A 25,669-nucleotide genomic window follows, 5' to 3' on the forward strand; every position below is an offset into this window, starting at 1 on the left:
AAGCGGGGAAATGCATGTGTCCAGATGGGGACAGGGAAACCAACCACAGCAATTATAGATAAAGAAAAGTGGGAGTAAGAGGAGGTGCCAGGGCACGAGGCCTTTGAGAAGGAAAATCCTGGGAGTTGGGGCAGGTAGCAGAAGGGAGAGCTGAGCACTGGCGAGTGGGTGAAGGTCAAGGAGAACAAGGTGTCTCTCTGTCTCTCATCACCGGCATGAGCAATACAAGCCCTCAGATACCATGAATGCAGGGCCATTTCCTTCGTGGGCAGCTGCCGTCCTGTTCTTTCATATAACTGGTCATGTCAAATCCCTGTCAGACAATTCCTCATATTCCCTAGAGGCCACAAGCACTTTCTGCTAAGGCTGGGATGAATCTCCTAGACCTACAAGGTAGCCATGACTGCCTTATACTCTGCCATTTGATGTGTGGCACTTTCCCACTGCAGTGTCTCTGTTCCCTGTCTGGACACACAGAGCTCATCAAACCTCCCTACTTCACAGGGCGCTTGGGAGCTTCGTTAATAAATGTCACTAACATGCTTGCAGATCCTCAGATGGAGGGTGCTATAGAAGGTCTAAGGATATCACTATTTGTAGATGATACAAAACTACTCAAGATAGTTAAGTCCCAGGCAGACTGCGAAGAGCTACAAAAGGATCTCACAAAACCGGGTGACTGGGCAACAAAATGGCAGATGAAATTCAATGTGGATAAATGCAAAGTAATGCGCATTGGAAAACATAATCCCAACTCTACATATAAAATGATGGGGTCTAAATTAGCTGTTACCATTCAAGAAAGAGATCTTGGAGTCATTGTGAATAGTTCTCTGAAAACATCCACTCAATGTGCAGTGGCAGTCAAAAAAGCAAACAGAATGTTGGGAATCATTAAGAAAGGGATAGATAATAAGACAATAATAATAATAATATATTGCCTCTATATAAATCCATGGTATGCCCATATCTTGAATACTGTGTGCAGATGTGGTCGTCCCATCTCAAAAAAGATATATTGGAATTGGAAACGGTTCAGTAAAGGGCAACAAAAATGATGAGGGGTATGGAACAGCTTCCATACGAGGAGCGATTAATAAGACTGGGACTTTTCAGCTTGGAAAAGAGACAGCTAAGGGGGATATGATAGAGGTCTATAAAATCATGACTGGTGTGGAGAAAGTAAATAAGGAAGTGTTATTTACTCCTTCTCATAACACAAGAGCTAGGGGTCACCAAATGAAATTAATAGGCAGCAGGTTTAAAACAAACAAAAGGAAGTATTTTTTCACACAACGCACAGTCAACCTGTGGAACTCCTTGTCAGAGGATATTGTGAAGGCCAAGACTATAACAGGGTTCAAAAAAGAACTAGATATGTTAATGGAGGATAGATCCATCAATGGCTATTAGCCAGGATGGGCAGGGATGGTGTCTCTAGTCTCTGTTTGCCAGAAGCTGGGAATGGGCGACAGGGGATGGATCACTTGATGATTACCTGTTCTGTTCACTCCTTCTGGGGCACCTAGCATTGGCCACTGTTGGAAGACCGGATACTGTCTTGGACCTTTGGTCTGATCCAGCATGGCCGTTCTTATGTTCTTATGACTATTACTGTTATTATCAACAACACTATATTTCTACAACACAGTGGAATTCACTTTTACCATGCCCCAGAATAATACAGACCACCTCTCCCAATGAGAGAACCACAGCAGCACATGAAAGATGCTTTAGATCTGTATGCAATGGAGGGGTCTATCTGGATTTTCTCTCATACTTAACCATCTTGTTACTGCCAAATCCATGGGCTACTTCTTGCAGACTTATCTTGAAGGACCAGGTGTCCTCTGACATATCCCTGGTTTCAATGGGAATGTAGCAGCACAGCGGTGGAACATATGTGCCCATCTGGGAAGGGCTGAAGCAGAAGACAGACAGGAAAATCAGACGCTCATTTCCTTACCTTGCAGAAAGGATGATAACCCGAGCCTCCAGCTCCTTCGCCTCAAGCAGCAGCGAAGTCACGTTTTTGGTTCCAGGGTCAAACTGAAGAACTTTCTCAGCCTGTGATTAGTGTGAGCAAAGCCGGTTAGTGCAGCGGCCTAATGCTTGCTGGTGAGAGCCATTCTATCTAGAAAAGGTTCAAGAGAATTCATTAAACTGTATACAGCTCGGCTAGATATGGAGGGTAACTAGGTTTTTTCTTTTTCTTTTTTCTTTTCTTTTCTTTCTTTGCTTTTCTTTCTTTCTTTTCTGTTTTAGGTTTTTTTGTTTGTTTGCTTTTTGGGGGGGGTTTTGCACTGTGCATGCAAACTGAAGTCAATCAAGACCCAAAAAGAGGCGTGCATTGTACAGGAAAGAGAAAAAGGCTTTTGAAATGCAATTGAAAACTCAAACGAGTGTTGTTTTTCAAAAACACGGGAAATAAAAAAAAATATTGCACAGGGTTAACCTTTGGGAGTAAAAGTGAGCATCTTACACCAAGGGACCATTTCCTTTGGGGAGGAAAGGGGGTCAGTTCAGTTTTCAAAAAGAAAAACTTGCAAGTTAATTACTGGTTCACATGCATGTCTCCAAAAGTAATCCTTCTGGGGTCAGCTGGCTAGATTTCCATTCTCAAGTTCAAACCAAAACTATGTCAACATAAAAACGTGCTACCAAGAAACATAGTCATGGATCTTTTTTCTTTCTTTCTTTCTTTTATTTTTTTTTATTTTTTTATTTTTTTGGTGGCTGTGGCTATTTGTCATTTGCTAGTTAGATTGGTGGGCGGCGTGCATTTCCATGCAAATATACCTTGGGTCCTCGCTTGTTGTCATAGGAAAGTTGGTCGAGGTTTTCATAGTTCCTTTTTTTACTCTGATGAATAATGTGCACAGAGAAAATATGTAGACACAGAAGAATATTATAAACAGTTGAAAATGACGTGTAGTAAAGCAATCCAACATCCACCTCCTCCTCCACTGTTTGCTAAAGGGCCTCTATAACGCTGGAGCTCGCAAAAACCATTACTAATAGGAGAGCGTGTCTGGGCTCTTGTGAAAATCTTGAGTTGAAAAGCCACATTGATTAAAACAAGCCTGAACCTCCTGGCTGGTGCAATGCAGTTGTATGTTCCCATGTAGGAGAAGGGATTTTTTTCAGCATGAAATGCATATCTTAAATTCAGAGACAATTTACGTGTCTATAAGGGCTTAGGCTGCTGTAATTCCATAAAATTATTGTGGAAGACCAAAAGGACAAAATGTTCTGTATGGAAAAGTGCTAGCTACATGCAAGGCATTATGATGATGAACTTTTATTATTATTATTTTATTACAGTCGTGTTCACCCTGAGTGAGTATTGAAAGTGAAATGTCTGTCTGGACTTCACGTCTGCTGAGAGATTGGAGAGCTTTGTGGAACTTTGCTCTCACCCAAAAGAGAGAGAAACACTTGCTCTACTCTGTTCTGGATCAAAGCGTGACAATGTGGAAGCAATGGTGATCATGGGATAACATGCTAGCCTTTACCTGCTGCCCGGGGGAAGGCAGGAGGGCAGGTCACCAAAACACACTTTGGGAATCCAATTACAAAATGGGCACCTGCCCTTGGAAAATCCAGATCTAGTAGAAAATGGTTCTCTCTGCCCGCACTGTGGATTACTATTGCCACGCACACCTGGGGAGCTCTCCCTGACCTCAGCGGGAACGCTAGGTGTGATCAGGTGCAGGATAGGCACTGTGGATAAAAGCCCTGAACCGTAAGCTGGGGAGAAGAGTTCATCCCTCCCTCATTTTCAGTTAGAGCATTGACCCACTTCCCATTCTCAGCTTCAGAATGCTCAGTCTCAAAGCAGCCAGTGGCATGGGACTTGCCTTCCCTACAGATTACCTGCAAAAGGACACACAACCCAGAAGGCTGGTTCCTGCAACAGCTTCGTACAGAGCAGAGTGCATAAGACCTGGGGAAGCCAGTGCTCGTGCTGGTAAACATTACAACTGCTACTGCATGCAGGATCAAGACAGAGTTGTATTAAAGCTAGAGATGGATTTAACCCATCCCCTCTAGATCTGAACACTTCTGGACTTTGGGGGGTTCAAAATCTTCTTCCAAATTTTCCAGCATAGTCTCTTGTAGAACCAAATCCCTGATGGGGATCTGCCGTCCGTCTACCAAAAAGTGAAGAAGTAACGCATTTCCCCCCAAGTTATTCCTTAAACATGCATCTGTTTTCATCGCTGCATCTTGATTTGCAAACTGCATTGATTGTCTCCCTCTCTCTGCTCTCAGAGATGCTTCTTTTAAAGACTTGTTGCTATTTCTCCTGCCTGTACAATGCTTGCAGGCGCTATACAGTGAAAGGATGGGCCCTTCCACTGCCTTTCTCCTCCCTGTTCTTTCCTCCAAATAAATCAGGCAAGAATCTAGAATGTTAGACCGTAACTGCATCTATTGTAGAAAAGAATCTGAGGAAATAAAATATACTCTGAGCCCAATTCTGTCGTCGTTTCAGGCTCCTTCTACTGGTGTCCATGGTAGGAATTTCCAGTGCATCTTCTCAGTGTCTCATCATATCACTTGGCACAGGGAGACAGGGCACCATTACCACAGAGACAAGCAGTGTCAATGAAATATTCACTCCCTTCCAGATGTGTTGGTCCTCTCACTCGGGCAGCAGCTATTCAGCAGTGCACTCGAGCTTCCTGTGTTTCCTATTTCTTTTATTTTCCAGTCTTGAATGACCTTGTGCACCTGCATAGCGGTGACGTCCTAGAAGTGGAAGAGTAGGGAACGATTCTATCCTGGGCCTACCGGCGCTAGACAAGATGGGACCTAATGAGACATTCCTAGAGCTACAGGTTTGCCATGGGGCAGAAATGTCATGGGCGCTGTGAATTTTCACTTTGTCTGTGACTTTGCTTTGTGTCTAGGATTTTTCTTTGTATCCGTGATTTCATAGGTTGTACAGCTGGGGAGGGAGGCGGGTTTCACACAGGCCATGGCCCAACCACTTTTTCAACCCATCCCAGTGTAGGGCAGGTGATTCATTAGCGTCGGGGCCAGGAAGGAGGCATCGTGGGGGGAGGGTCATGTCTGCATGCTGGGGGGATGGCAGGAGGGGAGCCAGGCAAGCCCCAAGGAACAGGAGCCACCACTGCAGGTGAGTGCAGGGCAGGGTCCCTCTGCTACCCACCCCCAGCTCCTCTCACTCCCCAGGGGGGCAGGACCGGACCCTCCTATATGGTCCCCCCACTTTAAATGGAATTCTGATGACATTACACACCATTTCCCTCTAAAGCCTTGACTTTTACCAAATTTACTGTGACTCTTCGGTGATTTTTGATAAAAAATGCTGTGACAAGCCTGCAACCCCCGTCTTTCCCTTCCCTAATTTCTCTCAGTTATCTCCTTAGCTGCCCTGGTTCCCAAGGGGTCTTGCTGGGCTCCCCACAGAACAGCAAAGCTACACAACTCATTCCAAATGAGCAGATTGCACCTCTTTGTGCATTGTCCACGAGCTGATTGTCATGGTCTTTAATTAACTACCGTAATTAAATAACGTCTGTACAGTCCCGAGTCTACAGCATGTATTTGATATTTGAAATTTAAAACGTTTGGCTGGGACACCTGGGTTGTAGGTCCCATGTCTGTTTCCTGATTGGGTGAGTGTATCTCTTAGGATCAGGCATTTGAGGCGAAGACTCATGCTCAGAAATTAAAAATGCACTTTCCACAACGAGTCTCCATTTGCTTAGGAGCTGTGGTTTGCCCAGGGCTCTGGTTTGCTGGCACACTCGCAGAACAGACGCACAGCAAGGCCGGGACGCAGTCAGCACAGAGTCACTTAGCAACGCAAATGTACTTTGGGGCCTTTACTGCCATCTTGAACAATTTCTAATAAACACTGGCTAGTGTTCAAGTGTTAATTGAAATGGCTTAGGCTGCTTGCGGAAGGCAGAGCTCCTCAGCCTGACAGACAGCAGCCCAGTCAGGCTGACAGTCCCTGGAGATGGGCTTGAACCAAACCGGAAATCCAGCTGTTCACAGATAATTCAGCACTGGATAGGAATGCTGGGCAGAAATGCCCGTGTTAAAATTATTAAACCACCAAAACAGTGTTTGGGTAACGCCCAGAGCCTGACCGGACTCTCTGAGGCTGTCAGGTAAGATGTAACAGGAAATCCTATTCCTACCACCAACGGTGTCAGTCCCCAAGAACAAGGGAAGGTGGAGTTAGAGATAAGGAATTTTACAATGATCAATCACCATGAATACCCAGCCTCTCCTTTCTGCTCATTCACTGTTCTGTGCCAGATCAATGTTCAGTCTGACCATATGGTTGGGGAAAGGACTAGGGCAGGGCTGAGGTCACAGAAAGGAAGGAAATGGACAAAGGTTCAGGTGCATTAAATGCCCAGGGATCAAACCCTCTGTGATCAAAGGGGCAATCAGAACCAGAAGAGACTGGGGAAGAGGTGAAGAAACCCTACATATCGCCTAGTTTATGCAGGAGGTCAGTCTAGATAATCACAAGAGTCCATTCTGGCCTTGGAATCTATCAGCCAGCTTCTAGAGTGACCCACATATCACAGCAGCTGGTTGGATCAATGGAAACCTTGCCAGCTCATGTCTAGTCCACAGCAAAGGACAAGGGAACGATATGGCCTGGCAGTTGCCAAAGAAGAGGCAAAGGAGAAGGAGACCTATCATCCAGGAGACTGGTCCCAGCATCTAGAGGAGGGCGTCTATAGCAGCAAGGGATGTCATGTATTCAGCTCGAACACAGTGCAGGCCACCACATAGACTCCCACGCCCACCCCACGCTCTCAGTGGCTCTCCTTCACAAGTGATGACACAGAACTGGAGCAGTACCCCTGGGGCCTAAGAGGACACAAAGTACCAGAATATGGCCGTGAGTGAGTGTCATGTTCTTTTGCTGATCCAAAGGACCGTGCAGGAAACAGCAGGGAGTGGGGGAACTGAGAGAGAATAGTACAGGTTGTGGACATGGAAGTTGTAGGGTGAGTCTAGGGACACGAACATATTGACTCAGAATAAGGGTGGCAGTGACCCTTCCAAAGCCGTCAGTACTGGAGGGCAGGAACATAATAAGGAGGGTGGGTTGGACCCAGTGGAGGAGGTCTGAGATAAAATGCCATCCCAAGTCAGAGTCTGAGTCAGCGCTACTCACCAAGAACAGAGTAAGCAGCAATTTTTGCCAGTAGCAAGAATCCCCAACAGCTGGAGACGGGACACTAGATGGGGAGGGCTTTGAGTTACTACCGAGAATTCTTTCCCAGATGTCTGGCTGGTGGGTCTCACCCACATGCTCAGGGTCTAACTGATCATCATATTTGGGGTTGGGAATTTCCCCCCAGGTCAGATTGGCAGAGACCCTGGGGGGGGTTTTCACCTTCCTCTGCAGCCTGGGGCAAGGGTCACTTGCAGGTTTAAATTAGTGTAAATGGTGAATTCTCTGTCACTTGATGTCTTTAAGCCATGATTTGAGGATGTCAGTAACTCAGCGAGAGGTTAGGGGTCTATTTCAGGATTGGGTGTGGCCTGCGATGTGCAGGGGGCCAGACTAGATGATCATAATGATCCCTTCTGACCTTAACGTCTACGAGTCTCTGAGACGTGTGCTGCAGCAAGGAACCCTTAGGCTTCCTATTCGGGGGAAATGTTTGACACTAAGAGCCATTTGGGCCATGGAAGAAACTGCCAGAGGAACCATCAGTGGGGATACCCAATGCTGAGAACTTGCACCCATCTCTCAGGCATGGCCCACAGGTAGCTGGTCCGCTGCAGAAACAGGCATGTGCTAGATGAGCCAGAAGAGGTCCCTCCCAACTCAAAGGTCTCTCTGATTCTAAGCAGACTCAACAAGCAATGTCTACAGCTGTGTCTGCCAACCAACAACCCACTCTGCCACATCTGGCTGGCCGCCCAGCACCTGCTGCTATGTCTAGATCCTAGCAAATTACAGGTGTTACCAGTGATACACGGCAGGCTCCAGAGGCACCGCTCACAGGGATTGCCCGGTAGGCAGGAAGTGTAGCTACTTTACAGGGCTTCTCTGGGAAGCTCCCACAGTGTGAGAGGCTTGGATGTTTCCTACCTGAAATGGACCCGAGACTGTTGCCTCGTACCCCTGAGTGGGGGTGAGAACTATCGCTTCCACCATCCAGTCATGGAGGAGGCTCCGCATCTTCTAGTTAAAAAATTTCCCTTCAAACTGCTCAGAGTAAGAGTGCAGTCAAGGGGCTTCCTGTCTTGTATGTGCCTGCTCGGTTTTAACCTTAGGAACAGAGCTCTCCTACTGGCCCAGGCTCCCACTAGCCACAGATGACTCAGACATGCCCACGCTGGACGTAGCTATCTGCCCCCTTGCTTATCACTGAAAATGGGGCAGTGCACCTGCTCTCAGAAGCCACAAACTTACTCTCATTTACAGCACGGGGCGTGTCAGGAAAGCGTGTTTAGCATGTGCTTCAATGAAGATGGGTAGGGCCTATAATAACAGCCGAAGAGCTGAGAGCTGTGTAGAGAGGGCGCTTTATACCTCTGTGCAGTAACGCACTGACTGCCCTTTCCCTCCTAAGCCACAAAGCAAGTGCCAATTAGCCAATTAACAAGCTGCTCTTCTGGCTCTGTTTGGTAATTAGCTTTGCCAAGTCTGCATTGGACCCTAGGGAAGCGTCAAAGGGGAGAGGTGCTTTTCCTAAGCTGTGCGACTGGTTCTCTCCCTAGGTGGGAATCGCCCGGGTGAAGTATTTGCAGAGCTCCAGGTTATTCTTCCCTTCATTTTGTAGTTGATTTACACGTAGGAGATTTTGACCATGGCAAAGCAAGTGAAATGAATAAAGTACAAAGTTCTGTCAGGTACTAGTCAGACACTGTTGATGCTTTAAGCATAATGTTAGCCATGTTACAATGGAAAGAAAAGGTGTTTTACATACAGAAATCTACATACATACAACAGCCTGAGACTTCTAGTTTTGTTGTTGTTTTTTAACAAAATTACATGACAATGTTTAGATACTGACCTTGGATTCTCTCTCTTCCAGGAGCGTCTCCAGCTTCTTCTGTGCAGCGCGACCCTCGTGGTCATCACTGACTATTAGTATGATGTGATTCCAGTTGTACACTCGCATCATCTCAAACCAGACATTGGACTGGTGAGAGTACGGTGGGACAGTGCGCAGGAAGGACAGGTGGATGCTCTGCAAGGAACAACAAAGGATAAACATAGACTTTTGCAGCTCATTCTTGCAGAGATATGTCTCATTGACCAATCAGTTCCACAAGTACTGGGCAAGGATCAGAAGTCTAGCAACACAGGAATGTCTGGTGACCCTGAAATATAGGTCTTTGGGTCTCAAATCTTTAATTGGCCTCTATAATCTGAAATTCCCTTTTTTTAGCTCTGATTTCTAGCTCTGATTTCGGACACTCTTGTTTTGTGGGGTTAGTCCAGTGCCCGGGGAGGTTGAACATGTGGCCTAGAAGAAGCAGAGCTGACCTTGTTATTCATTGTCAATAACATTCAGTGTGTGCTTAGCCCTTTTTTCTGATGGTAAATTGTGACAGATAACAGCTTCTTCTAAGCAAGCACATTTATTTTTTAAGGTAAAAGCATCACAAATAAAACATATAAAAACAATAAAAGAACCTACACACATGTTAAGTGCTTACCAGGGTCACCTATCAGTTTTACGGGACGTAGTAGGTCAAGGTCTTTCAACCCTTCCACAGATTGCCCTTCCCCCACTTGGAAAGAAGGTCCTATCCTTTTGCTGGATCAGAAAGCAGGCCCAGAGTCAGTTTAAATGCAGGCTATTTGTTCAAAAGTTCTTCTGCTTCACCCCTTCTGCTTTTAAAGCCATAATATCCTTTCCCCAAAGCAAAGAATACAGAATATCTAACAACACACCCTAAGCCAACACCCCAATCCTTCCTGAGTCTAGATGGAAATCTTTCTTGTACATACAGCAAAGGCTGTCACACCAGGAACTTGAACACAGATTTCACACCTTGGGAGCATTTGATGGGATTTCATGACATGGGGCTTAATTATTGTTTTAGGAGTCCCAGTGTCTCTCCAGTCAATGAATGACTACCACCTTCTGTTCCAAGCGGCAATCCAGTGGGTCTGCCCCTGAGAGGGTGCAGCAAGACACGTACACAGTAGTTTGCTTGGAAAGCAGAAGGGGTGATCAGACCCTATCAGTTAGTGCCACACCTGCAAGTGACTGTGGAGCCAACATGCAAATAGGGTGGCTGACAGGGAAGGGGGGATCCCTGCTGCCAGTATCCAAGAGGAATTATGTTATCTTCCCAGTATATGCAGACAAATTCCTGGAGAGAGTGGGGGTGAGACAGCCTCCTTCTCCAGGAGAAGGACGAGACCTACTGACATGAAGGGAAATCTATGACACCCACCCAAGGGTGGGAAATGCCCAAGAAATGTGTATGACAGCTACTTGGGAGACGTAAAGGTAGCTCCAGCCAGGAAGAAGGGGGAATGTCTTCCCACAATCAATGACTGCCTGATGGTCTGTGAAAATGTATAAGACCCTGAGATGGGTGGAGGAAAAATTGCTGCACACCCTGACTCAGTATGTGAGGATCAAAACTGCACCCTAGTGGAGTGGGGTATCAATACACTTCCCCCCAGATAAGCTGGGATTGTATGTAACCTTTCTAGGGGGAGATGTTGTGATGCCATGCAGTATCTTTGGGGTCCACTGCTTTAAATGAATGGTTCCTGTATGATTGTGTCCTACTCCATGGGACAGGGCTGCACAGCTCCTCCAGGAACCACAAACAGTGGGTGGAGATTAAGGCAAATCAGCCATGTTGGAACCCCCAATATAGGCACCATTTCCTGCGGAGGCTCATGCATACTGGTTCAAACTGGATTTCCAGAGACTAACTGACAAAGGAAGGACTTTGTATAAACAGCTGGAGTGCAAACTGAGCCAGACTCTTTGTTCTCATCCAATAAATGGCCAAGACCTGCTGTCCAAGGGTGCCCCAATCTTCATGGAAGGGTTGGAAGGGCTGAACCTACCAGGGCCCCTTGAGACTCTGGGCTGATCTATGGTAAGCTTTTAGCCTGCATATAGGAACCTTTATTGTTTTTACGAATATAGGAATAGCCATCTCAGACCAAAGGTCCATCTAGGCCAGTATCCTGTCTGATGACCATAGCTAATGCCAGGTGCTTCTGAGGGAATGAACACAACAGGTAATCATCGCGTGATCCATCCCGCCGGCCACTCCCAGCTTCTGGCAATCAAAGGCTAGAGACACCCAGAGCATGGGGTTGCATCCCTGACCATCCTGTCTAATAGCCATTGAGAGACCTGTCCTCCATGAACTTATCTACTTCTTTTTTTTAACCCCATTATAGTTTTGAACTTCACAACATCCCTTGGCAATGAGTTCCACAGATTGACTGTGCGTTTTGTGAAGAAATACTTCCTTTTGTTTGTTTTACATCTGCTGCCTATTAATTTCATTGGGTGACCCCTGGTTCTTCTGTTATGAGAAGGAGTAAATAACATTTCTCTGTTCACTTTCCCCACATCAGTCATGATTTTATAGACCTCTATCATATCCCCTCTTAGTCCGCTCTTTTCCAAAATGAAAATATCTCATCTTTTTAATCTCCCATCATACAGAAGCTGTTCCATACCCTTAAGCATTTTGTTGCTCTTCTTGATACCTTTTCCAATTCTGATATATCTTTTATGAGATGCAGAGACCAGAACTGCATGCAATATTCAAGGTGGGGGAATACCATGGATTTATACAGTGGCATTATGATATTTTCTGTCTTATTATTGATCCCTTTCCTAATGGTTCCTAACACTCTGTTAGCTTTTTTGACTGCTGCCGCACATTGAGAGGATGTTTTCAGAGAACTATTCACAATGACTCCAAGATCTCTTTCTTGAGTGGCAACAGCTAAATTAGACCCCATCTTTTTGTATGCATAGTTAGGATTATGTTTTCCAATGTGCATTACTTTGCATTTATCAACACTGAATTTCATCTGCCATTTTCTTGCTCAGTCACCCAATTTAGTGAGACCCATAGTCTGTTTTGGGCTGAACTATCTTGACTAATTCTGTATTATCTGCAAATTTTTCCACCTCACTGTATAACCCTTTTTCCAGATCATTTATGAATATGTTGAATAGGACTGGTCCTCGAACAGACCCCTGGGGGACACCACTATTTACCTCTCTCCATTCTGGAAACTGACCATTTATTCCTACCCTTTGTTTCCTATCTTTTAACCAGTTACCAATCCATGAAAGGACCTTCCCTTTTATCCCATGACAGCTTACTTTGCTTAAGAGCCTTTGGTGAGGGACCTTGTCAAAGGCTCCCTGAAAGTCCAATTACACTATATCCACTGGATCACCTTTGTCCACATGCTTATTGACCCCCTCAAAGAATTCTAAGAGATTGGTGAGGCATGATTTCCCTTTACAAAAACCATGTTGACTCTCCCAACAAATTGTATTCATCTCTGTGTCTGATAATTCTGTTCTTTACTATAGTTTCAACCAGTTTGGTGTCACATTATCTATCCCCCAGTCATCTGGTATAGAAGCTGGTATAGAACAGTTAGTAGTTCTGCATTTTCATATTTGAGTTCCTTCAGAACTCTTGGGTGAATACCATCTGGTCCTGGTGACTTATTCCTGTTTAGTTTATCAATTTGCTCATAAACCTCCCCTATTGGCATCTCAGTCTGGGACAGTGCCTCAGATTTGTCATAGGTGTGGGAATCTCCCTCACATCCTCTGCAGTGAAGACTGATACAAAGAATTCATTTAGCTTCTCTGCAATAGCCTTATCTTTCTTGAGTGCTCCTTTAGCACCTTGATCTTCCAGTGGCCCCATTGAGTATTTCACAGGCTTCCTGCTTCTGATGTACTTCAAAATATTTTTTTAATTACTGGTCTGATTAGAGCTGGTCAAAAGGGTTTGAGCAACATTTTTTAAAATTGAAAAATGACTGTTTTTTGGGAATCAAAATTTTTGCAAAAAATGGTCCACTTTCAAAAATGTTCATGCCAGTTTTAAATTATGTTATGATTGTTTTGACTTTTTTTATAATTTCCGTTACCATTTTTCTGATTTTCCTTTCCTTTCTTTTCTTTTTCCTTTTTCCTCTTGCCTTTCATTTGCCAGTGATTTGGGGAAAAAATATTAAAAAATGATTGGGGAAAAAGAGGAAAAACTCAGGATAAGAGAGGAAAGGAAGAAATAAGGAAAAGCTGAAAATGAAACACAATAAACAAAAACAGTCTAAAAAAAGCATTTTAAGAATTTCACCAAAAAATGAAAAAATAAAAAACTTGGTGTATTTCAAACTCTGAGAAATGTAAACATTTGGAATTTCATTTTTTTAATGAAACTGTTTTCCCATTTTTCAGCCAACTCCAGGTCTGATATTGACTGCCTGTACAACCTTAATTCAGCTCTCTTGTGTGTATGAATGAGGCAGATTTCATGGAAAAAAGAAGTATGTGATCATGTCATTAAAGACTGTATCATAATGCATACATACAAGTTGGGCCCACTTAAGGTTGCACAGACAGTCTTGATTCTTGAATTTGCTAATTTCTGAGTGCTTGGCATTGCAACCTTACCTTTCTTTTCACATCTTTTTTTTTAATGTCATTTCCCACATTTTAAAAATATATAAAAAATTTTACAAAATGAAACTATCATAATGGTGAACCATATTGACTCCCCCTGCATACTTCATCAGCAGGACTGGGATCTTTAGCTCCACTGCACAGACCCCTTTGTTAACGGGGTAACTGGTAGCAATAGACACTGTTATCTTTAGGCTTGGCAGAATTTGTTTTTTTTTATATAATTTTGGCAGATATCACTGTTTGTTTTTAAGCTTTATTTTTTATTTTTATTGATTCAAATCTCCACGGTTATGGGAAATTGGGGGAGGGGTCAGACAATTATTTAATGACAGTAACATTGAGATTCAAAAAGTTAAAGCTTTGAAACTGGTAAAACACAAACTGTCAACATCGTGTCAAAATACACAAAATAAATAGCTTAAATGAATGAATCAGACCTGTTTTTACTGTTCGATCACCAGGCCATTTGTAACAATTCAAAAGTCGAAATCACTGGATTTTGACTAATAAATTCTCAAGCAGCACGTTTCTTACTTTGCCTCTCTGTAAATGTAGATTATTATTGATAGAAATATTTGTGTGTGGGGGGTGTGTGTGAACTCAACATTTAGAGACACGCCCATTGTCAGTGGGTTTCACTGCTCTTGGCTGTGAAATAGTGGTGAGACTAAGGGCAGGTCTACACTAGAAGCGCTACATCCGTCCAGCTGCGCCGCTGTAGCGCGTCTGGTGAAGCCGCTCTATGATGAGGGAAGAGCGCTCTCCTGTCAGAATAATTACTCCACCGCCGCGAGAGGCAGAAGCTACGTTGACAGGAGAGCATCTCCCACCGACATAGCGCCAGAGTGGACAGCGCTTAGGTTGCTGTAACTTGCGTTGCTTGGGGGGGAGGGGTGTCTTTTTCACACTCCTGGGTGACACAAGTTAGATCAACTTAAGCAGTCATGTAGATCTGTCCTCAGGACTTCTGGGTTCCATTCCAGACTTTGGAGGGGAGTGTTATCTAGTGGTCACAGACCATTCTGCCCTAGTTTCCTCAAGCCTCTCCTTGTCCCCTTCCACTTCCATCCTCGCTCCCATTCCTGTCCCTGTACCTCCTCATCCTTCCCACTCCCACTCCCAGCGCCAGCTCCTAACTGCCCTCCCTCTGAGGCTTCCATCCCTCCTCTCCCACCCTGCTTCTTGCCCCCGTTCCTCTCTTTTGCACTCAAGGCAGGCTGCTCCTCCCTCCCCTTCTCTCTGCCTGCCCTGGACCCAGCAGGGGGAGCATTGAAAGCACCTGACCTCCCCCAGCTGCCAGGAGGAGCAAATGAAGGGAAAGACCTGGTCAGCTCCAGAATGGTGCCAACGGAATGGCTCTGTGGGGATGGTGCATGCGTAGGCCAGTCACACACAGGCGCAGCAAGGGGCTGGAGCATGCCCAGCGCATATGGAATCGTTGGAGAATTTAGCTGCCAAACTTACAAGTCTGTACTGAGCACCTGCAAATTGAGATTTTTCAGAAGCTCATAACGTGCCCCCAGTTGGCCAAATTTCACACGAACTCCAAAAGGCACCAGGGGGACTCTGTTGTCTCGTTTCAAACCTGTGCTACAAATCATGGATCCACTACAGCTTTTAAATGAAACAGGTATTATCATTTTTATTATGGGAGGAACAATGTGTTTTCCTCTAAGCTCATTCTCAGAAATGGCTGAACTGCTTTTGCTGAAACTTAAACAAACAAACGAAATATTAGCCTGAGACAGACACCTAGTAAGTTTCAGCCTGAACAGTTTCATTTTGGCAACTGAAAACAGGGTCTTATAATGGAAGTGTCAAGTCATCTTAACTATAGTTGCTGCAACCTGCCGCCTATCATAAACATCATTCATTGCAGTGAGTATTAGCTCTGCTGAGAAAAAAACCCCTAGAGTGATGTATAAGTGAATAGCCCTCTATCCCTGGCATCAGTTGCACCATTAAAATGCCTTTTTAATTGGCAGGACCCCTCCCAACCCATATGGGATGTCCTTGAGGCTGGCATGGATACAGGTACCTCTATCACCTCGCCAGCTGTAACACCCCACACATTTCCTAGCCTCTGATAGCACTTTCCTCTGAAGTCCACGCAATTCCCAATCTTCAACATCACCCATCTCTCTTCTCCTGTCCTAACAGCACCAGGCAGGCGCCACGCCGGGCAGTGGTGAAGTCTGACCAGTGCTCCCATCACAAGCTATTCAGCGTTACTGTAGACTCAGCACTCATTAGCCGGAAGCACCGAAATACCCAGCTGTCCCTTGCTGACAATTCTCCCCCATGACTTTATCCCATCCCAGATTCTGATGCCTACGGATGCTCTTGGATCAGTGTTAAAGGACACCACTGCAACCCTGAGTATGGCAGCTGTACTAAACTTTAACCAGTGCTCTGAAGAATTAAGGTTGTCCACAGAACTGTTACAAGATGGGTAGTGGCAATATAGCTCCCCACCCTGCCTGTCACTGGGGCTCACCTTTGGGGTATTTCAGTCTCCAGCATTAATCAGGCTTGGCCTTGGTTTTTCGACTGAAGTTGCTAACCAGGTAGCAACTGAGATAATGGGGGAGGTTTTTTTTGCAGGGGGAGGAATTGGGGTTTATTTGAGGACACATGGCCTGTTGCAACTGGCTGAGAACATTCTCTCCTTACCCATAGATCCAGACCTGGCTCCATAGCTCAGGGGTTCGCACATTGGGCTTGTAAACCTGGGGTCATGAGTTCAACTCTCACTGGGGCTTGGGTAGCAGTTGAGGGGGGAAGGGATAGCTCAGTGGTTTGCACATTGGCCTACTAAACCCAGGGTTGTGAGCTCAATCCTTGAGGAGGGGCATTTAGGGATCAGGGCAAAAAAAACTGTCTGGGGATTGGTCCTGCTTTGAGCAGGGGGCTTAGACTAGATGAGGTCCCTTCCAATTCTATGACCAGCCTCCAGATGTGAGTGATAAGAGATGTGCATTGAGCTTCTGCTCTTTCATTTCATGTGAATCTGTTGCTCCTCCCTGACTGAACTTTGGAATGTGGATGAAATGGCTATTTTTGCATTGAAATTTGCATCAGCAAATGTTCAAATTTTCCAGGCAAAAGCCATCAGCATATGAAATATGGACTCTTCTGCGCTTTGAAATAGACTCATTTTTACTCAATACGTTTAGCACTGTTCTACCTGAAAATGGGTCCAGCTTCAGGTTTGTAATACCATGAGAGTCTCACAGCCCTTCTGCAAGGACTCTGTGGGATGCCTTGGCTTTTACAAAAGAACTACATTGTACAAGGTCAGCCCTGAAGTGAGGAGTGTCTGATGAAGGAGCCACCCGCCACACTGCCCCGCACGTGGCCATAAGCATCAAATTCACCTCTCTGCAGAGGGCAGCACGAAGCCTAGGCAAGGCACACTTACATCTTCGAAATAGCGGGGGTGTCAGACATGAACGGCACCTAGTCCTTGCCTGGCCCTCTGCCAGCGGGTGAATCTCACCCCAAAGTGAATGGACCTCTTCCTTTTCACAGGGACATGGACTGTACTTTGGAACTTGACTTGCTATTTCTTGGCTGCTGGGCAGGCTGGGTGTTATTTCAAACCAGAGGAGAACTAACATCATCGGTGTTAACCTCCAATCACACACAGACTGAACAAATCCAAACAACCTTGAAGACCCAAAGAGCTCCTTGATAGACAGTATTAGGGTCCTCCTCCATCTCTGCAGTTCCTCCAGCATCCAGGGACCACCCAGGAGGCTCCCGGCTGTCACTAGTCAGCAGTTCAGGAGCTAGTTCATGCATTTGATTTGGCTAAAGAGCTGTGAATCCAGCAGCCTGACAGAGGAACACTGCAGAAATGATCCAGCGATATGTAGGTCAACATTGTGAGATAGCAAAACCAATGAATTCAGAGAGAGCCAGAGTAGGAGAGAAAAAGTGAGAGTTATCAGATCAATCTGGAGAGGATAGATAGATAGATAGATAGATAGATAGATAGATAGATGTATTCTGGAGAAAGTAGTGCAGAAATCATTAGTCACTTCTGATGGACGTTCTTCATTTATACCACATATATGAGATATGTACTAGGAAACATGCATCAGTTACCTTATCAGAATATATAGACATGCGTGTTGTCAGACCAATGACAGGAATCCTGTAGAAGCCAGCTGTGTATGATACAGGTGTTGGTGTTAGGTGATCATTTGGAGCAGGTGGGTGACTAACTAATATTGCATAGACCTGTAGGACACAGGATACATGATACAAACATTATTTCATAGGAGCAGAATGAGCATGAAATGTGAATTTCCTTTTCTTTTCTGCACATTAAGTAGCCAAGTGCTAACCTGGTCATGGCATTCAAACGACAGGAGATATAAATAGTAAAACAATACATAGGCAACACATGTCATGAGGTGGTTCGGTAGATGGAGGAAGGCGTGTATGAAAAGGCTGCCTCTTCCCTTCGACTGAAGCCCTGGCCATTAGGAAGAGATGGGTCTGTTTGGGGTTTCATCTTAATGGAAATGCACTGCTTGGCTGCTTGGCAAGCTAAGCCAATAACTCTCGTGGATTACAGATTAAAGAGAAACGTCTCTCTTACAGTCACACTATGTAATGCGATTTATTTAACCACACATTTAATACTCAACTCTAATTCCCCTCTGAGGACTATTACAAACAAAGTGGTCAGCTGGGATTCCGTGAGAGCGAGCGAGCGAGAGACAGGCAGAGAGGGAGAGGGAGTCACAACACAGACCAAATCAGCCAGCTGTCTGCTAAGCATGCACACAGCTCAAAAAGCAAAGGGAAGGGAGGGGAGGCACATGGGAGACTCCTCAGCACTCAGGTAAGGACATGAAGAAACGTGGATAAAAATATGTCTTAGCTACTCGTTTCTGTCAGCAAAGCAGGGTTGATGTGATGGGCAATCTGAAATCACTTGTACAGCCCCACGAATGTACCTGGCGCTTCATGAACGGTAGGCCAGCTCCCCAGCTAGTGTAACTGCACTGGAGACCAATTTGCACCAGCTGAGGATCTAGCCCATATGGTGAAACACATTTTCACATTCTCTGCCCCAAAGCATTTACAGCAGTGGTCCTCAAATTTTTTACCTTGTGCCCCCCTTACTCCTGTCTGCACCCCCCCTGCTCCCCAGAGCCAGGGCCATGGCTCTGGGAGGGGGGAACTGTCCAGCAGTAAGGGGGCCAAGGCTGGGGCCATCGCTGGAGGTGGGGGTGGGAGTCTGGCTGAGGCCGGCAGCCAGTGCCCAGGTGCGGGACCAGCAGCTGCGGCCGGGAGCAGAGCCCCAGGAGTGGGGCTAGCAGCCAGATCACCAGATGTGGGGCTGGCAGCTGGGACCCGAGGTGTGGGGCTGGCAGCTGGGGCTGGGGCCAGGAACGGAGCTGGGTGGCACTCCCTCCCCACCCTCTGTAGGGGCTGGCCTGGGCCCCAGCCATGCCCCCCCCCCAACCGTTCCTCCCTTCCTCTCTAAGGGGGCGTGCCCCACAGATTGAGGACCTCTATTTACAGTCTGAGGGTCTATCTGTATTGCAGTCAGAGCTGTGACTGCAGCATGTGTAGACATATCCAAGCCAACTTTGATCGCCTTCTGCCTGGAAGAAATAGGTTTTGAGATGGGGTTTAAGGAAGGCAAGTGCACTTGCCGGAAACAGGGAGACTCTTGGGGGCAGCATGTTAAAAAGAGTGGAAGGAAGAGAGGAAGAAGGAATAAAGCAAGAGTACTGAGAGGAGCACAGGGTCTGAGCAGGGGAAGGGAAGCAGAGATGGGGCTGTAGGGCTGACAGGTGAGAGAGGAATTCACACTGAGCGCAGTCAGGGGAGGGATCTAAGGCAGAGGGTTTGCTGGCTTGAGCTGGATGAGGGCGATGACATTAGCAGGCATTTTGGCTGGACTGATAGGAGAAGCAGGAGGACAGTCTAGAGTGGCAATGCTCGAGGCAAAAGGCCATCAAGATGTGGTCCTAGCGGGGAAAGAGTTTGGGAAGGAAGTGCTGGGACTGCGGTAAAGAGGGTCCAGCAGCAGGACACAGGGGAGACAGGATGTCAGGAGAGATGCCGAGGAAGAGGAGAGCCAGATTAAAGCCTGGGAGTTGGAAGGGACAGTGGAATTGTTAATGGGGATAGACGTGAGGATGGTAGAGGGGGTGGGAGGGAGGGTAGACAAGAGAAGCAGCTCAGATGGGGCGAACGGGTGGCCGGGAGGAGGAGAGTTGTCACCAGCAGAGACGGATTAAAGGCAGACCCTCGCGGCACAGAGGGGCGAATGAGGAGCTGTGAAGCGGAGGCAAGCTGGGCGTGGTTCACGCCAGGGCAAAGTGGAACCGAGGGCGTAATCCTGCGAGGGGCAGAGCCTCCTCGACGCCAGCCGGCTGCGATGGGAGCTGAGCGCAGCTAGCATTGTACAGGGCCCAGCCCCGGGGATGGGGAAAGCAGAGCGGGAGGGAGCGACTGATGGAGCTGAAAGCAGCACACACCCAGGAGGAAATGGGGAAAGACGCATCCCTTCGACACAGTTGGGCAGGGCCAGGGCGGAGTCAGAGGAATGGGGAGGCTGGCAGCCGCTCATGCTGGGCAGTTCAAGCGCTGGGATATCTCAGGGTCTGTCTGCACTGCAGTAAACCGCCCGTGACAGCTGACCATTGGCGCCGTTTTTACGAGTTGCTGGGGGTGCTCGATCCCAGCTCCACCCCAGGCTCTGCCCCCCAAGTCCCCACCTCTGCCCCGCCCTGTTCTGAACCCCTCCCCTGAGTACACCCACCCTCACTCCTCCACTACCCCCCAGCGCCTCCTGCATGCTGCTGAATACTGATCACAGGGGGCGGGAGAGGCTGGGGGGGAGCGGGAGGCGCTGATCGGGGGGGGCTGCCGGTGGGTGCTCAGGGGCTGTGGGGCCTATGTAGCTGACTCCGGCTCATGGGGCTCGGGCGGTGGGGCTATAACCTTGCAGTGTAGACATTTGGGCTTGGGCTGGAGCCTGATCTCTGGGACCCAACCCCCCAAAGCCCGGCCACAGGACCTCAGCACATTCACTGGGGAGATGCTGCGCATTATTCATGGCAGCTGCTAACATCAAATGGCCATTTTGCAAAAATGTATTTCCCAAATTCTTCGCTGACACGCTGAAATTCTGCTCACGCTTAAGGTCAAAGAATAAGAACATGAACGTTACTGAAGGTGCCCCGTGCCAGGGCATAGCCCAGCGCCCATTCCGTGGTCCGAATAACCCACAGCTCTGGCATTTCTAAAGGGTGAGGAATATCACTGGGCCACATCTATGACAAGTTGACTATGAAGCTATCGTTATTAACAGTTATTAAATTGCATCACTGGACAGCGTCATTCAGCACAGGGCTGGGAATGCCGCACACTCTTATCGGATAGTCACGAGTCAAAAAATCTCCATTGTTTAAAATGAGCAAAAGTTGTCTCAGAGCAACCTGGGTGCAGAGGGCCAGACCAGGAGCACACACCTCTTAGCCCCACCTACAACCTCAACTAGGGTTGAAGTGAGAATTAAGAGGTGCATAGGCCTTTTCACAAGTGTAAAATTACCCACTAACACGTGATCAGGCAAATGATGAAACAATGCTGTCAGTGCACATGATATACTGTCCTACAGTATACACTGGTTCTCCATTTGTAAGGTAACTTCTCTTCATGTGCCAGTATATCTATGCCTGTATCTGTAATTTTCACTCTATGCATCTGACGAAGTGGGGTTTTTTTTACCCACGAAAGCTTACGCCCAAATAAATCTGTTAGTCTTAAAGGTGCCACCAAACTCCTCGTTTTTGTGGATCCAGACTAACACGGCTCCCCCTCTGACACTTGTCCTGCAGTACTGCGCACTATTTATGCTGCCCCATGTGGCAAGATTAAGAAATTCCATCTTTTCAATTGATATTTAGCTATCATGATGATAGATCGATAGATCGATAGAAGGTGGGTGAGAGAGACAAGATTTCAAGCTACACCGAGCTCTTCTTCATGTCTGGGAAAGGTAATCAGAGTGTCACCGCTAAATATGAGCTGAAACAGCTGGTTAAGCATAAGGAGTTAACACATGTTGCAAGAGACCATTCGAGATCAAGTGGACAATTATCACCTCTGTGGTCAGAGGACAAAGGAGGGTTGGGGGATCACATATTGTTGTAATGAGACATAAAACTAGCATCACTACTGAGCCCATTTTTAAGGCCATGTTTATCTATGCGCAGTGCTGCAGCCCAGCCGTATGCTGATAGGAGAGAGCTCTCCCGTTGGCATAAAAAACCCACCTCCATGAGCGGCATAAGCTCCGTGGTGGGAGAAGCTCTCCTGGCGACATAGCGCTGTGCACATGAACTCTTATGTCGGTGTAACTTAGGTCACTCAGGGGGGTGCAATATTCACACCCCGAGCGACCTACGTTTTGCTGACATAGGATGTAGTGTAGATATAGCCTCAGGGTCTAGCAAAGTTATGAATTTAAGCTCTCAGGCTTGTCTTTTGAAGGCATTGTTCAGGGTTTCCTTTGAGGATGAGAACTGAAAGGTCGGATATGGAGGGATCGCTCTGTGAAAAGTGTTCACCATGAGTGACAGGGTGTTTTTATCTCTTATCATTATTCTGTGTGAGTTCATTCGAGAGCGCAGTGACTGTCTGGTTTCACCCTCCCAGTTGTTGTTGGCGCCTTTGATGCAGTGGATGAGGTACACCACGTGTGATAGGCATGTGTAGGACTCATGGTTCTTGAAAGGTGTCTTGTGGGAGGTGTTGATCGTCGTAGCAGTGGAGACGTGGCTGCAGGTTTTGCAGCTGTTGTTCTGGCAGGGTCTGGTGCTGCTTTGAGTTGGTCTGTCCTGGCATGCAGGGAGCTTGCTTCTGATGATGAGCTTGGTGAGATTGGGGCATTTTTTGAAGGCCAGAAGAAGGGGTTCAGGAAAGATTTTGCTCAGGGTGGGGTCCCCATCAAGTATGGGTTTTAATTGTTTGATGATACTTCAGATGGGTTCCAGTGTGGGGCGACAGGTGACAACTAGGGATGTGCAGTTGATGGAGGTTTTTCTTCTTCTCTGTATTAAAACAGGTTCTCTTGGAATATTTGGGTGGCCCATTCCATGACGCGATCTACTTCTCTAGTAGAGAGTCCTTGTTTGGCAAAAGGTGGTTTTAAGTGTATTAAGACGTCTATCCCAGACTTTCTCCTCACAGCATATTCTGTGTATCTGAGTTCCTGGCTGTAGAGAACAGATTTCTTGGTGTGTTTGAGGTGGTGATGGTAGGTGTGGTGATAGTTTCTTGAATATAGTTGCCTGTAGGGTTTCATTGTTCAAGCTGACCATGGTGTCTAGGAAGTGGGTGCTGGTGTGGGAGTGTTCTAGAGTGAGTTTGATGGCTGGGTGGTGGTTGTTGAAGTTGTGATGAAAGTTTATGAGGAAGTTTAGGTCATCTGTCCTGAGGATGAATATATCATTGATGTATCTCAGGTATACCATTGGTTTAGTGCTGCATTCTTCCAAATATTCTTCCTCAAGGTGAGCCATGAAGAAGGTGACATATTGGGGAGCCATTCTTGTACCTGTGGCTGTTCTCATGGTTTGGAAAAGGTGTTGTTGACTGTAAAGGTGTTATGGGTGAGGATGTAATGGATGAGTTTGCCAATGTGTTTTGGGTGGATTTCTGAGTGTTGTCCATAGTTCTGTAGATATTTAAGGCAGGCAGTGATGTGTCACGGTGCGGGATGTTGGTGTATAGGGAGGTGACATCCATGATGGCAAAGATGCTGTTCTGAGGGAGGTTGTTAATATTGCAGAGTTTCTTGAGGAAATTGGTTGTGACCTGGAGGAACTTGGCCCTTTGTGTGGTGAGTCTCAGGACAGTTTCTATAAGTCCTGTTATTCCTTCAGTAAGAGTGCTGTGGTCAAGTATGATGGGCCTGCCTGGGTTCCCTTGTTTGCATGTCTTAGGAAACATGTAGAAGGTCCCTGGGGTGGCTTCATGGGGGATGAGGTTATAGAGTTTCTCTTGGAGTTTAGGGAAGGATTTGATTATATTGTTAAATTTCTGTGTGAGTTGTGGTGTGAGGGTCGTCTTTGAGTCCTTTGTAGTAGGTGGTGCCAGAGAATTGTCGGTTGGCCTCATTGATGTTCTCAGTGGTGGCAGATGACAGAGCAAGAAGCAATGGTCTCAAGTTGCAGTGGTGGAGGTCTAGGTTGGATATTAGGAAACACTATTTCACTAGGAAGGTGGTGAAGCACTGGAATGTGTTACCTAGGGAGGTGGTGGAATCTCCTTCCTTGGAGGTTTTTAAGGCCTGGCTTGACAAAGCCCTGGCTGGGATGATTTAGTTGGTATTGGTCCTGCTTTGAGCAGGGGATTGGACTAGATGACCTCCTGAGGTCTCTTCCAACCCTAATATTCTATGATTCTATGTAGTCATCATGGCTGAGGATGACAATGGCACCCACTTTGTCTGCTGATTTGATCCCTATCTGGTGGTTGGATTTCAGGAACGAGATAGATAGATAGATAGATAGATAGATAGATAGATAGATAGATAGATAGATATTTTAAACAATCCATACTTGCATTCTAAATTACCCTCAAAACTGTGCCCTTTGCCTGATTAGTACACATGAAAACAGCCTCTTTGCTGTTCTAATGAGCTATCTGCATAAATTTCTAAGGAAGGAAGTACCTTTTTCAGTGATGCAGCTATGTAAATTGTTCCTGGTGCAATCCAATGGTGCATGAACGTTATCCTTCCTGCTGGTTTCTCCTTGCTTCTTTTGAATACGTCTTCTGTACATTTCTCTGACTTTCCTTGGCCTCCAGACATTTCCATAGTATTTGTTTGGAAAATTGGGTCATATCCAATTACTATTTGAACCAAAATGATCAGCTACTCTTCCCTCTGTTTCATTCACTCCATCCCCCATCCCACCTCTCCCCCTCCCTCTGCAAATCCACCAGAGACAGCCCTGGGAGTACCTATGCTTAATTTTAAAAATTTAAAATGTCCAGGATATTATCTCTCTGTGTGTATATGTTTGCGTATGTGTTCGTGTGTGTACGTGTGTGTGTGTATATATACACACATGTATGTGCAGGAGTACGTGTGTATAGATGTGCATGTGTGTACATACGTTTGTGAAAAGTCTGTGGGTTGTTTAGGCAGAGAACCCAAGAACCCCCCAACATGTGAAGCAAACGGAACAACGCTGCAAAAATGAGCGTTCAAAAAAATGTCCCTTGCAGAAGTTAGAACATATTTTACCTGAAAAAATAGATAGCGAATGTAATTGTGCCCTGCAGAGTTATTGTGCCAAAGGGATCTTAGTTCTGCTTTAACAGCCGGCCTCAATGCAGCCTGAACTACGGTGTCGGTACAGATGCCTCCACAGTCTGTGCAGAGCTCAGAGCCTTGCAGGCTGGGAGGAGCTTTATTTCTTTTTATGTTATTACCAGCTATACTCAGCTTCCTTTGTAAATTAAGAGAGAAACATGCAGACCCCCTGCCCCCGCCCCTTCAGTTATGGACAAGCAATAGGGCGCTTGTCTTTTGCAGCAATTAGAACCCAAGTGACAGTTGCAGAGGGGGAATTCCATGCCCTGTACTCAGCAAATAATAAAGAAAATCTCAGGAACTGATGTTCTGGAGGTTAAATCCTTAATCTGCTCAGTTTCAAACTAGGGACAAATAAACAGCCTCCTACGAAATTCCCTAAATCTAAGCACAGCTCCCTCTGCCCCTGCATTATGCGGCAGTAGCGGGAGTAATCCAGGCGTCACTGCCAGGGAGGCTGGGCTGGATGCAGCATTGGCATTTGCCATGTCAGACAGCCCTGCCTGGCCTCTGGAAGATGGTGCAGTGGGATTCACGGGGGGGGGGGGGGGGGGGGGGGAGGGAGCTGTACTTAGATTTATGTTTTGTTTTTTGGGGGGGGGGGGAGGGAAAAAAAAAGGCCCCCCCACGCAGGGGCACC

At 46.5% G+C, this 25,669-nt stretch overlaps 1 protein-coding gene across 15 annotated transcripts in view; it reads right to left on the reverse strand.

Moving 5' to 3' along the window:
• GRIN1 (glutamate ionotropic receptor NMDA type subunit 1) overlaps positions 1-25,669 on the reverse strand; it is a 68,638-nt gene that overhangs the window by 39,519 nt on the left and 3,450 nt on the right. For 11 of the 15 annotated variants that reach the window (XR_004648488.1, XR_004648486.1, XR_004648484.1 and 8 more), the window contains exons 2-5: positions 17,781-17,915; positions 9,033-9,209; positions 2,800-2,862; positions 1,967-2,067 (exon numbers count right to left, since the gene is read on the reverse strand). Coding sequence is in view for 10 of the 15 variants with exons in the window: in XM_034793706.1 (XP_034649597.1) it covers positions 1,967-2,067; positions 2,800-2,862; positions 9,033-9,209; positions 17,781-17,915 (476 nt within the window). In the remaining 5 variants the exon portion in view is untranslated. The remainder of the gene's footprint in view (positions 1-1,966; positions 2,068-2,799; positions 2,863-9,032; positions 9,210-17,780; positions 17,916-25,669) is intronic. The other 4 variants (XR_004648487.1, XR_004648485.1, XM_034793711.1 and 1 more) reach the window with 1 other exon arrangement.

The sequence above is a fragment of the Trachemys scripta genome, chromosome 17 (assembly GCF_013100865.1).
Source record: "Trachemys scripta elegans isolate TJP31775 chromosome 17, CAS_Tse_1.0, whole genome shotgun sequence".
Taxonomy (NCBI): Eukaryota; Metazoa; Chordata; order Testudines; family Emydidae; genus Trachemys; species Trachemys scripta.